Source organism: Sabethes cyaneus, chromosome 3, assembly GCF_943734655.1.
Source record: "Sabethes cyaneus chromosome 3, idSabCyanKW18_F2, whole genome shotgun sequence".
Lineage (NCBI taxonomy): Eukaryota > Metazoa > Arthropoda > Insecta > Diptera > Culicidae > Sabethes > Sabethes cyaneus.
The window spans coordinates 215,929,924-215,942,276 of NC_071355.1; the positions used below are offsets into that span (position 1 = coordinate 215,929,924).

Sequence of the window (12,353 nt, forward strand, 5' to 3'; positions counted from 1 at the left end):
GAACCTTGTTTTGGGCCAAAAAACTGCTTCCGAAATCGGGCTTTCTAATGAAAAGTTAATGACTGCTCATTTTCCCTAAACCCCCCAACAAGGGGTGCGCGACGGTAGGCGTACGGACATTAGACATAATGGACGTTAGGCATAATGTACGGTAATGGGCATAATGGGCGTTAGGCCAAACCCTTGCTTTCCTTTGAGTACACTCATGAGCCAATTATCGTTTAGCATAAAGTCAGTTAGTGTACGGCTGTTTAACATAATGTAGCTTGCCATAAAAACATTGGCATAATCATAAAAGATCATTTGTTGTGACTTTTCGTAGTTGATTTAGGCCGCGAATGTTGCCGGCGAACCGTCGTCAAAAGCACCGGCCAACATTTGAACACGTCGAAGGCCGCCAATTTGTGTATCGGCCGTTCGTAGGTAAGCAGATTCACCTATTACCTACGTTTTGAAAGTTAGTTGAATGGACCTCTCATGAGCTAACGGCAGATTCTCTAACATCCATTCTGCCTGAGGTATCCGGCAAATGTGAAGGATGGATGGATGGATGGATGGATGGATGGATGGATGGATGGATGGATGGATGGATGGATGGATGGATGGATGGATGGATGGATGGATGGATGGATGGATGGATGGATGGATGGATGGATGGATGGATGGATGGATGGATGGATGGATGGATGGATGGATGGATGGATGGATGGATGGATGGATGGATGGATGGATGGATGGATGGATGGATGGATGGATGGATGGATGGATGGATGGATGGATGGATGGATGGATGGATGGATGGATGGATGGATGGATGGATGGATGGATGGATGGATGGATGGATGGATGGATGGATGGATGGATGGATGGATGGATGGATGGATGGATGGATGGATGGATGGATGGATGGATGGATGGATGGATGGATGGATGGATGGATGGATGGATGGATGGATGGATGGATGGATGGATGGATGGATGGATGGATGGATGGATGGATGGATGGATGGATGGATGGATGGATGGATGGATGGATGGATGGATGGATGGATGGATGGATGGATGGATGGATGGATGGATGGATGGATGGATGGATGGATGGATGGATGGATGGATGGATGGATGGATGGATGGATGGATGGATGGATGGATGGATGGATGGATGGATGGATGGATGGATGGATGGATGGATGGATGGATGGATGGATGGATGGATGGATGGATGGATGGATGGATGGATGGATGGATGGATGGATGGATGGATGGATGGATGGATGGATGGATGGATGGATGGATGGATGGATGGATGGATGGATGGATGGATGGATGGATGGATGGATGGATGGATGGATGGATGGATGGATGGATGGATGGATGGATGGATGGATGGATGGATGGATGGATGGATGGATGGATGGATGGATGGATGGATGGATGGATGGATGGATGGATGGATGGATGGATGGATGGATGGATGGATGGATGGATGGATGGATGGATGGATGGATGGATGGATGGATGGATGGATGGATGGATGGATGGATGGATGGATGGATGGATGGATGGATGGATGGATGGATGGATGGATGGATGGATGGATGGATGGATGGATGGATGGATGGATGGATGGATGGATGGATGGATGGATGGATGGATGGATGGATGGATGGATGGATGGATGGATGGATGGATGGATGGATGGATGGATGGATGGATGGATGGATGGATGGATGGATGGATGGATGGATGGATGGATGGATGGATGGATGGATGGATGGATGGATGGATGGATGGATGGATGGATGGATGGATGGATGGATGGATGGATGGATGGATGGATGGATGGATGGATGGATGGATGGATGGATGGATGGATGGATGGATGGATGGATGGATGGATGGATGGATGGATGGATGGATGGATGGATGGATGGATGGATGGATGGATGGATGGATGGATGGATGGATGGATGGATGGATGGATGGATGGATGGATGGATGGATGGATGGATGGATGGATGGATGGATGGATGGATGGATGGATGGATGGATGGATGGATGGATGGATGGATGGATGGATGGATGGATGGATGGATGGATGGATGGATGGATGGATGGATGGATGGATGGATGGATGGATGGATGGATGGATGGATGGATGGATGGATGGATGGATGGATGGATGGATGGATGGATGGATGGATGGATGGATGGATGGATGGATGGATGGATGGATGGATGGATGGATGGATGGATGGATGGATGGATGGATGGATGGATGGATGGATGGATGGATGGATGGATGGATGGATGGATGGATGGATGGATGGATGGATGGATGGATGGATGGATGGATGGATGGATGGATGGATGGATGGATGGATGGATGGATGGATGGATGGATGGATGGATGGATGGATGGATGGATGGATGGATGGATGGATGGATGGATGGATGGATGGATGGATGGATGGATGGATGGATGGATGGATGGATGGATGGATGGATGGATGGATGGATGGATGGATGGATGGATGGATGGATGGATGGATGGATGGATGGATGGATGGATGGATGGATGGATGGATGGATGGATGGATGGATGGATGGATGGATGGATGGATGGATGGATGGATGGATGGATGGATGGATGGATGGATGGATGGATGGATGGATGGATGGATGGATGGATGGATGGATGGATGGATGGATGGATGGATGGATGGATGGATGGATGGATGGATGGATGGATGGATGGATGGATGGATGGATGGATGGATGGATGGATGGATGGATGGATGGATGGATGGATGGATGGATGGATGGATGGATGGATGGATGGATGGATGGATGGATGGATGGATGGATGGATGGATGGATGGATGGATGGATGGATGGATGGATGGATGGATGGATGGATGGATGGATGGATGGATGGATGGATGGATGGATGGATGGATGGATGGATGGATGGATGGATGGATGGATGGATGGATGGATGGATGGATGGATGGATGGATGGATGGATGGATGGATGGATGGATGGATGGATGGATGGATGGATGGATGGATGGATGGATGGATGGATGGATGGATGGATGGATGGATGGATGGATGGATGGATGGATGGATGGATGGATGGATGGATGGATGGATGGATGGATGGATGGATGGATGGATGGATGGATGGATGGATGGATGGATGGATGGATGGATGGATGGATGGATGGATGGATGGATGGATGGATGGATGGATGGATGGATGGATGGATGGATGGATGGATGGATGGATGGATGGATGGATGGATGGATGGATGGATGGATGGATGGATGGATGGATGGATGGATGGATGGATGGATGGATGGATGGATGGATGGATGGATGGATGGATGGATGGATGGATGGATGGATGGATGGATGGATGGATGGATGGATGGATGGATGGATGGATGGATGGATGGATGGATGGATGGATGGATGGATGGATGGATGGATGGATGGATGGATGGATGGATGGATGGATGGATGGATGGATGGATGGATGGATGGATGGATGGATGGATGGATGGATGGATGGATGGATGGATGGATGGATGGATGGATGGATGGATGGATGGATGGATGGATGGATGGATGGATGGATGGATGGATGGATGGATGGATGGATGGATGGATGGATGGATGGATGGACGGTAATTTAAATAAAATGCTTTAATAATCGCTTTTTAGTGAATTCAAAGTGCACTGATCGGAAGGTAATGAAAATTTACTTACTACGACGGGAATTAGAGATAAACCCTATGTAAAAACATTTATTTATGAAAGATAGTAGTACTCTAGTATTCTTAGTACTCTAAATTCAGTACTCTAGTACTCTAGTAATTTTGTACTCTAAATTTCAAATTTTATAGCAAAAAAAGTAAGAATCAGTAGCTTATTTTTCTCGTCGGATTAACATTTATTGCCAGCAAAAGCAGAGGCTTACGAATGTAAAATGTTGAAATTAAATTAAATTAAACGAAATCAAAACCTGTCAACCATCAGCCCTCCCCGAGCGGGTTGATATTAATACCTTCGAGAGCGCTGCTGTGCTTTATGCCCTCAAAACAGGCATTAACTGTCGATTAGCACACTAAAGCGGGCGTCTCATTTTTCATTCCGCAGTTTCGCTTCGATTCGATCCACACTCAGGACAACGGACTGGATAAGCTGCAATCGAGAGCTACTCTGCTAGCCGGCGGTACCCATTACATAGGTTAATTGGAAAGATTTATCCGATAATTATAGCATAAATAGGATTATCTACAGCATCGCGTCGTCCTTCAGACATCTTTTGTGCTCCGTTCTTTATTGGCGTATTACGTTACGATACTTTTTACGAGAGGAATTTGTTTATCGCTACAAAGTGTTGCCTGGGGTCGGTGAGGTTAATGGTTAGTCGAATAAAAATTCTAACCCAAGAGTCAATATTGTCCGGTTTGTTCTAACACTAAATCCCGAAAGCCTGCAAACCCCGGCCACGCAACTGCAAAGCACTGAGCCGCAAAGATGCGAAAAAAGGGAAATGAGATTTTTTTCCCGTCATTCATGCCCCTCCAACGCACCGGGTTGGTTCCGCACTTACCTCCGTATCAGCATCACAGCTGCACAATGATAGGGTGCTTAATCCGCCGCTGGTACGCTTGAGCGAGTTCTTCACACTCGCACTGCCGGCGTTTGCATCCTTGTTTTTCAAGATCGAGAAGCTGCCATTATTTCCGGGCCGGGTAAGCGTAGCCGTAGCGGCCACCGTAGCTGACACTGGCGCATGCTGTTGTTGAGCCGGGAGATGCTGGTGAGGATGTTGGTGATGATGGTATCGATGGTGGTGCTTGTGCGAATGCTGCGGAAGCTGGTAGTCCGATTGCGAGGAGGAACAGGTCGAGTGGCTATCGTTGTTTTGCTCCGCAGCATGTCGGCTGTACTCTTTGAGCTTTTGCTGATGAAGCAAAACCTGCGCTTTTATTGAGGACTCGTTGAGGCTATTTACATTTAGATTGGATTTACCACCGTAACTGTTACGGAGCATGTGAAAACGTTTAAACTCATCAGCCGAGGTGGCAATGGAGGCGCCTGGTTTCACAGTGGCTGCCAGTTTCGCGCCTGACTGCGGGGGCTCCGGTGTTAGGGATTTCCATTTCGCTGGCTCCGTGCCTGCCCTGGCCGATGCTGATTGCTGGCCATTGTTGTTACTGGTCGCGTATTCGCACTCGCTATACGATTTTTTTAATCGCTGATGATAGCTATTGTTGCGCTTCAGCGTACTTGACGCGATCGAGCCTGATTCGATTTTTCCGTTGTGCTTCAGGTAAGCTTGGGCGTTACGGCTGATGTCGGACATTTTTCGGATTTGGTGCGGCCCGTCGCGTCCACTCTAAGCAATTTGCATCACTATTATACACTTCGCGCTATAACTCACAAATCATTCCTATGTCTCTTCTTGCCCTTCTGAAAACACCTCTCTTGCGGATTCAAATTGAATTTTCACTGCCGAAATCAAATTATGGTAAGAACAAAAATGACTCTAACAGACTAAATTTATTCTTATTTTCGTTTCAATTGTCCTGTTTACTTGTTCTACCTTTATCTAGTCATACTTGTAAATAATTGAATTTCACTATGACGGGCACCGAGGACAAACGAATGCACTTTCTGTCGTTCGCCGCCAAACGAACCTAACGGATACAAACGTGTCGCTTTTTTCGTCGTCGGCGTCGTCGTTGTCGTGAAAGTACCCGGTGTCACCAGTTCCTGCCGTTTTTATTCTCTTTTCTTTGCAGTCTATTTTCTGTTCTGCCGGGAAGGGGTTTCCCCAAAGCACGGTAAATTAATTACGGTTGAGTAAACAGTTAGCTGCTGTCTTCAAAATTTTCATCCCTAATTTTCGTTGCACTTGCTTGCTACACAGATTCAATTCAAAGAAATTTATTCAAACTAAAGAAAAACATTTAAGGAACTGTTAAGTTTTCATGTTTTGGATGTTTCGATTAGGGTACGGAGAACAGCACCCGGTACGTGACTGTAGTATATTTTTTATTCACTGCTCGACTGGTGAACTTAAACTGGCAACAAGATTCATTGGGGGTGCAGCTCGAAGGCGGAGATGTTCTGAAACGAAACTAATTTTCTTTCTACGTGCCTTCTGGACGCCCCTAAGTGACACACATTTATTTCACAAAGTTCATTCCACATTCCCAAAATCATTCCATCTTGTCATCTTGTCGCGCATGTATCACCTCATCGCAGGGCTCGGTTCGTGACTAGAAGCGAAAGGTTATTTGTCGAACCACTTTTTGACTATTATGTTATGCCATCGTTTTCCCGCGCGAAACCATATTTTTCGACCCGACGTTCGTTTCGCTCGTTTCGGTTTCTAGCTCCCGAGGGAACCCACCCGTAGAAGCCGTAGAACTAACAAACTTTGATTCTGTTGTTGGCATGTTCTCTCTATACTGATAGCGCACCAAGTCATCTTGTATAACCGCACGTCGGTGCTTCAGCATCCGGAAAGGTCGCTCCTGTGAGTCCTGTGGACAACCGATGTGGTCGCTGCGAGATGAGCGGTTTATGGTGTTTTTCTGCTCGAATTCCAAGTTCCCCGCGGGGAGTGCCACTCTTCGAAATTAGTACCCTTCATTGCACTGTGGGCAGGAGCGCAACTTGCTTGCTTTTGCTGTACTGCTGACTGTTTGTCCTCCCCGGTCGTGGGAAAGAATGGTTGTTTTGGTTTCTGGTTCACTTGTTTTTTATTTTGATGCACCGACGACTGTCGTCCGTGGGAACCAACGATGCAACCATGGGATGACACCAGCGGTGGTATCCAGTAGCGATGACAGTGCTCTCTGCAATTGAATGGGAAAAGACGACGAAAAATAACATGATTTATTGTGCTTTCTAATAGATTCATTGATTATTCATAGCCCTCGGTGGGATGCAACCGGGTGAGTGGATGTAAAATTCAGGGATCTCGCGGGAGCTATTAATACTGGTCGGCAAACTGGGATCGTTACTGAGCAATGCATCGGTTTGTAACCGGGAGCGATTGTGGAATATCGGAAACTATTAAACGAAAGCTATCAATCCCAATGGCCGGAACTAATAGTTTTGGTTTATCAAGCGAGCCAACAGTAAAATAGAAATAGTAAAAGGATTTTTATTCTGATACAGTGATCAACACTCTGAACTCGTAAAATTTTTAGCTTTGTTTCACACCTGAATATTCTGTCGAATATTGCTATTAACTGTCTAACGACACATTTCACTTTTTATTTTTTACACAACTGCAGAAGGCATGTTCGCTAGGAGTCCTTGCTAGACAATTATTTTCTAGCAAATTTTAGAAAGCTGGCGAACATTTGTCTGATGTTTGTGTTTTGCGTAATGAATCTCAACACGTGATTTGATTGGTTATATAATTTGTAGCACACTACCGAAATATCGACGAGAGCCGTTTAGAGTTTTGAAATTGGTGCGTAAATTGGTGTGTAAATCTATTGAATTTAATTATTTACATAAGTTTTTATAGTTTGGAGTAATAATTGGATGAGCAAAACCCTAGTTGAGGCCATCTTCAAGTACGCACAAAAGCTTCATTACCTTTTACAACAATGCACACATACTACAGTTAACATGAACGTAACCCATAGTCTTGATCCCAGATAGTATTTTCATATGTATAAAAAAGGTAAAAATCAGCATTACGTACAGATATACGTGCTAAATAAATCGTATTTCATGCGCAAAATTGGCATATCCGTACTATTTTGGAGGCGATATACGTGATTACGAATAACTTTGAGCGTTACGACTATATAAGTATTTATGTACGATAATATCCGATTAAGCGTGAGTCGCTCTGTACTACTCTACGATTTTGTGCTGAAATGGTATGTATGTATGTCAGTCATTATCATTATATACGACAGAAAATCAACTTGATCCCACTTTATCCAGCTTCAGTTACGATTTTGAGTTTGTTGGGAGATATTTACAATAGTTTTTGTAAATTGATATACGAGTTGGTGCTAGCTGGGTAGCTTACTCCTTATTTGGTCTATAACCAAAACCTGGCTCCTGACAGGACCTTGTGTTTTCGTATCCCAAATCGCAGCTCGCTCCCCAAATGCCTTACATAAAGCTGAAACTATTACATGTATGTATGTATGTGTATGTATGGGGGTAGCCACCATCGCCTCCAGGGTTTTCCCATTGTATGTAAGTAGAATTACTGCAGAATCCTATTTATCTACCTAGCAATTTTCATGTCAATGCTGTTCGTGAAGAACCAAAAAGGGTTGAGTGGTCCACGGAAATATAAGACACTCCCCAGCAAACATTTTCGTACGTATATCAAAGTAACAAATTTGATATATGTACCGATATATATCTAGAAAAATCGCATTCGATGCACGAAATCAGCATATGCGTACTGTTTTGGAGGCGATATACGTACTACAAATTATATGAGAACAATTCACATTCATATACGATGAAATCCGACTCAACATGATTAGTTCCATAATGCTATACAATTCTGTGACGAAAATCGTTTGTGAATCAGTTACTATCATTTTGTACGAATAAATATAAACTAGGGTGCGCTTTATTAAGCTTTATGTACGATTTTGAGTTTGTTTAGCGATATTTAAGATGATTTTCACACATTATTATACGATTTGTGGTTTGCTGGGTCCTTACAACATAGACTTCATAGACATAGACTTATCTTGCGTGATGATTTGTGTGCTAGAAGGGCGCGTCAAAATCTTCTCCGACCTTATATGACTTGGGCTGGTTACCACATCCCTCATCCGGTCTTCGATTCATTCGATACCCTGATGCTCCTTCCCCTTCACGATAATGATGGTATATGGCAATGTAATAAAATATGTGTTGTATAAATATACATTATATGAAGATATATGGACAAAAATAGAACAGTCTCACCAGCAGTTCTTCGAATGGAATAGAGTTGCATCATTTGAGTTTACATGAGTGCTTCCATTATTAATTTATTTTTTTCTTGTGGTATCCATGAGCATTATTCAAACTTTCTTCGGCCCGAGTTTTCACTGTACAGTAGGAGGTGCTTGCTCTATGAGCTAAAACGAAACAAATAATCGAAATACCTTATGTTAAGCTTACCTACTAACGAGGTCGTGTGGCTCAGCCGTCATCCAAACTCGCAGTTTTGAGATCAGGCAGCCGGAAAACACTCATTATCGCACCTCCTAGCTTGGCTACTCAATAGAGCATTACCGGGTAAGGCCACGTGGAGGCGCTAGGTAGGGGCTTGGGATGGCTGGAGCAATGCTGGACGCTTCCTCATTTGCCTTCCCCATTTCATACGCAAAGCTGAAACTAATACTTGTGCATCTAAACTACAGTTGGTGCGAACACCTCACGAACACTCTTCTATCCGAGGCAGGAGTTGCTGTAGGCCTTAATCTAACAATTAGGATGGCAAGCCACCTAAGTAAGTAGTAATCTAACAATATTCGTGTACAGATGTCAGTACCCTAGTTGAACCCCCAGCGCGGAGTAAGCGAATATGCAACCCAATTATGCCAGATTGCAGTGAAGACAATTTAAGAATTTTAGTCATACATTCCCGTTATCTCCGTTATAGTGAATCTAGATCAGTGGTGCCTAAGCATAGGTATGGTGCGGGCCAAACGAAATCGCCCCATGATGTCGCGGGTCGCAAATTGCTTTGGCCAATCCTGCGCATTACAAAATGCTAAATAAGCGGCAATAAAAACCATTTTCTGGGAATTACCACAAGATTTAAACCGGAAAGCATTCGGAACTACAAAATGCACGAGGCATTACGACTAATTTGACCCTGTGTCATCACCCTCCCCCTTCTAAGAGAGGGGGGGGGGTCCCATACAAATGAGATACAAATTTCCTCTTATCTTGAGAACTAAACAAGCAAATGGAACCAAATTTGGTATGTGGGGATTTTCGGAGGCCAGAATTTTTTCTATGATGAATTAGGACCCGTCCCCTGTTTAGGAGAGGGGGCTCTCATACAAGTGAGATACAAATTTCTTCATATCTCGAAAACTAATCAAGCACCGAATCGACGTAACGAATGGTTTGACGAAGAATGCTAGCAGATATTGGCTGAGAAGAACGCAGCGCGGGTACAAATGTTGCGTAGAGCCACCCGTCCGAATATGGAGCGATACAAACTGAAGCGGAGACAGCAAACCCGACTCTTCAAGGAGAAGAAACGCCACCAAGAGGAGAAGGAGTGCGAAGAACTGGAGCAGCTGTACCGCTTTCACAACACACGGAAGTTCTATCAGAGACTCAACGAATCTCGCAAAGGCTTTGTGCCGCGGGCCGAAATGTGCCGAGATAAAGGTGGAGGTATCTTGACTGACGTCCGTACGGTGATCGAAAGGTGGAGGCAGCACTACGATGAACACCTGAATGGCGTACATGCGGAAGACCATGATAGCGGAGGAAGAGACCACATTGGTGTAGCAAGCAACGAAGATGTGCCACTCCCATCAATAAGGGAAGTTAAAGAAGCTATCCAGCGGCTGAAGAACAACAAATCAGCGGGAAAGGATGGCATTGGAGCGGAACTTAATAAAATGGGCCCGGACAAGTTGACCGGCTGCTTGCATCAACTGATTGTCAAGATTTGGGATATGGAACGACTGACGGGAGTAGTGGAAAGACGGGGTTATCTGTCCTATCTACAAAAAAGGCGATAAGCTGGATTGTGAGAACTACCGAGCGATCACTATCCTGAATGCCGCCTGCAAAGTGCTGTCCCAAGTCATCTTCCATCGACTATCACCAATAGTCAATAGATTTGTGGGAAGTTACCAGGCCGGCTTCATGGAGGGTCGGTCTACAACGGACCAAATCTTCACCCTGCGGCAGATCCTCCAGAAGTGCCGCGAATTCTGAGTCCCCACGCATCACCTATTCAGCGATTTTAAGAGCTATGGAACATTTTGGACGAAACCGGCTTTCGGTGAGACTATCTAATACAGGGTGTCATGTGGTGATAGTTTAAATATCAAAACACTCGGGCGCCAACCGAGAGAGTGTGGGTTAGAGTTCCACTTACCAATTGACCTACGCAATATATTTTTGGCCTCAGATAGAAGTTACACATTTTCATCCAGTCTACCATTCTTCCCATCAAACGCTGCCCCACTTTAATAAAATAGAAACGGTAAAGTTAAACTGAGTTATCTGGTTCGTGCAAATTTTTCGATGAGGAACGGTGTCGGAAGCTTCAGAAAAATTCAGAAGCAGCGTTATAGCCGAACTCTTTTGTGTAGATTTTTTAGGTCATTACCACTGCTGTCTGAATATTTTACGAAAACCAGCCCTGATAGTAGGTTATTCTTCGTGATGAAGAAGCTGTTTCGAAGCTTTCGGATAAGCTTACTAGACTTATCATGGCTACGATGGATGGGATCCAGTGCTGTGTGAGAATCTCGGGTGGATTGTCGGATCCATTCGAATCTCGCAGGGGACTTCGACGAGGAGATGGTCTTTCCTGCCTGCTATTCAACATTGCGCTTAAAGGTATTATAAGACGAGCGGCGATCGAAATGCGGGGTACGATTTTCAATAAATCCAGTTAATTTATCTGCTTTGCTGACCACGTGGATGCTGTCGGCAGAACATTTGAGGCGTTGGAAGATCAGTACACCAGACTGAAACGCGAAGCAGTGAAGATTGGATTGAAGATAAATACGTCTAAGACAATATATATGCTGGCGGGCGGGACCGAGCGCGACAGGGCCCGCTTGAACAGTACCGTGGTAATCGACGGGGATGAGTTCGAGGTAGTCGACGAGTTCGTATACCTTGGCTCACTGGCAACAGAGGACAACAATACCGGCCGTGAGATTAAAAGGCGTATTATCAGCGGAAGTCGGGCCTACTACGGACTCCACCAACACTTGCGGTCGAACAATCTGAGCCCCCGTACAAACTGCACACTGTACAAAACGCTAATTAGACCGGTTGTCCTGTACGGGCATGAAACATGGACACTGCTAGAAGAGGACCTACGAGCACTTGGAGTTTTTGAACGGCGGGTGCTAAGAACCATCTTTGGCGGAGTGCAAGAGAACGGTATATGGAGGTAAAGAATGAACCACGAGTTCGCGCGTCTCTACCCAAGCAGCACACTTTCCGCACTTATGGTTGCAGAAACTTATTTATGACTGTAAATAGTCATAAACAGGTTGTCACGACTAGTTTGTAACAACTGTGCTAGTACGGTACGGCGAACCAAGTATCCAGAAAGTGGTTAAAGCTGGATGGATACGTT

General features: G+C 45.1%; 1 protein-coding gene across 1 annotated transcript in view; it reads right to left on the reverse strand.

Moving 5' to 3' along the window:
- The window catches only part of LOC128742857 (uncharacterized), a 71,454-nt gene extending 66,073 nt beyond the window's left edge, over positions 1-5,381 (reverse strand). Inside the window, exon 1 of the mRNA XM_053839341.1 lies at positions 4,626-5,381. Within this exon, the coding sequence (XP_053695316.1) occupies positions 4,626-5,381 (756 nt within the window). The remainder of the gene's footprint in view (positions 1-4,625) is intronic.
- Positions 5,382-12,353: the final 6,972 nt, after the last annotated feature.